General features: G+C 35.1%; 1 protein-coding gene across 4 annotated transcripts in view; it reads right to left on the bottom strand.

The window, feature by feature from the left end:
- WRN (Werner syndrome, RecQ helicase-like) overlaps positions 1–1,707 on the bottom strand; it is a 102,941-nt gene that overhangs the window by 28,346 nt on the left and 72,888 nt on the right. For all 4 annotated transcript variants that reach the window (XM_012724736.1, XM_012724737.1, XM_012724738.1 and 1 more), the window contains 2 exons: positions 865–1,035; positions 690–787 (listed from right to left, as the gene is read on the bottom strand). In XM_012724736.1, the coding sequence (XP_012580190.1) occupies positions 690–787; positions 865–1,035 (269 nt within the window). The remainder of the gene's footprint in view (positions 1–689; positions 788–864; positions 1,036–1,707) is intronic.

Below are 1,707 nucleotides of genomic sequence, written 5' to 3'. Positions count from 1 at the left end.
AGGGGAGGGGGAGAGGAGAAGGGAGAAGGAGGGAGAGCGGAGCGAGAGAGAGGGAGAGAGAGATTTAGCCAATGCAACTAGAAAAGTTTCTTAATTTATCTTTGCTTTTTTTTCCTCAGTTGCCATCTAAGTATAAAAATAATTATCTTGTGAAGACTTAGTAACCAGGAGAGTGTCTGGCTAAAAAGTATTAACTCTCTTTTATTAATTAACAGTCGATTCTTTAAATCAGCCTGAATTTCCTAACATTAAAGCAAAATATATTCGTATCTCGTCAGTTTTCCCTGGAATATTATGAATTCTACATATATTGGAACATAACCTTGTCCCAATTAATAACCTAAAGGTATTACATTGTCTCACTAGGTCTTATTACAAATCTGCACATTAAAACTATTCCTCTAGGTTTTCATTTCCTAAGCAGAAAAGAACTCTGAAGTGAATGAACATATTTCATTCATCTCAATTCTGCTGCTTTCAACAACAGAAAAACAGCTTTTAAAACACTGTATTTAACTACTTTCTATCAACCAAGAAAGCAGTCTATGACTTACCTTTCTCTCACTGCCCCCAAACTGACTAAAAGTACTCAAAAACACTATCATTGCTCATTTTTCCTGCTACTTATAAATTTGTATAATTTGAATCACTTAAACAACAAAAAACCCAAAAGTTTTAAAAAAATTAACCTTGGTAGAAGAAACTTCCTTGGACATAATTCTTCATTAGCCTGAAGGAGAAGTTCTGGAGGAGATTCTAATTTGGCTTTATCAAACCAGTTTCTACCCTATTAACACAAGAAAAAGCTCATCAGGTATAGTAAGAAAAATGAAGTCAAACAGTCAGACTTAGACACTGTTTTACCTTTTCTGCAATTTTGTAAATCCTTGCATATTTGCTGTATCCAGAAACTTCTACCAGGAATCCCTCAGTCAGCAGTTGATGGGAAAGAGCCGTCCACCAACTCTTGGTATAGTCCTTGCCAGAACCAAACAAACTGTGACGGCGATACTTATCTTCAAGACGCTGGGAATTCTGAAATTAGAAATAAAATCGACATCTAAAAAATGTTTTTTTAAGTAAAACAAACTAACAAAACACAACAAAAATAACTCTTGGACTCTGAGGAAGATGCAGCAGTTTGGGGGAGGGGGTAAGGGAATGGGAAGAATGGGCAAAGAGGGTCAATTTGACAGTATGAATATACTAAACTGTCATGGTGGGCACAGCCAGGTGGATACACATATTGGTATGTATTCCTAAGGCTGTACTCCTGAAACTTATACAGCATTAGAAACTCATGGAAAAGTCAATAAAACTTTATTGAAAAGATAAATTTTAAATGCTAAAATTTAATTGAACAGCGTATATAAAATACAAACCATCTATTGATTCTTTGGACTTAATATAATTTCACATGTAGTTCACATGCACTACCCAATGTACAGATTGAATATGTTTGGAATATTTAACTATAGATATTTTGACCTTTTACTGACATATTTGTAATATTGTTTGAAAGTAGCGACCAAAATCTAGAAGTCAAACAAGAAGTATGGATGTTAAAAGGCAGTGTGAATGTTGGCAAGGATGTGGAGAAAACTGGAGGTTCCTCAAACTGCTAACCATGGAGCTTCCCTACGACCCAGCAATCCCACTCCTAGGTATCTACCCAAAAGACACAAAAACACTGATTCAAAAAGATAT

The sequence above is a fragment of the Condylura cristata genome, unplaced genomic scaffold (genome assembly GCF_000260355.1).
Source record: "Condylura cristata isolate star-nosed mole 26May11 unplaced genomic scaffold, ConCri1.0 scaffold00014, whole genome shotgun sequence".
Lineage (NCBI taxonomy): Eukaryota > Metazoa > Chordata > Mammalia > Eulipotyphla > Talpidae > Condylura > Condylura cristata.
Note: the sequence above shows the minus strand (reverse complement) of the source record. Positions and strands in the feature narration are given on the sequence as shown.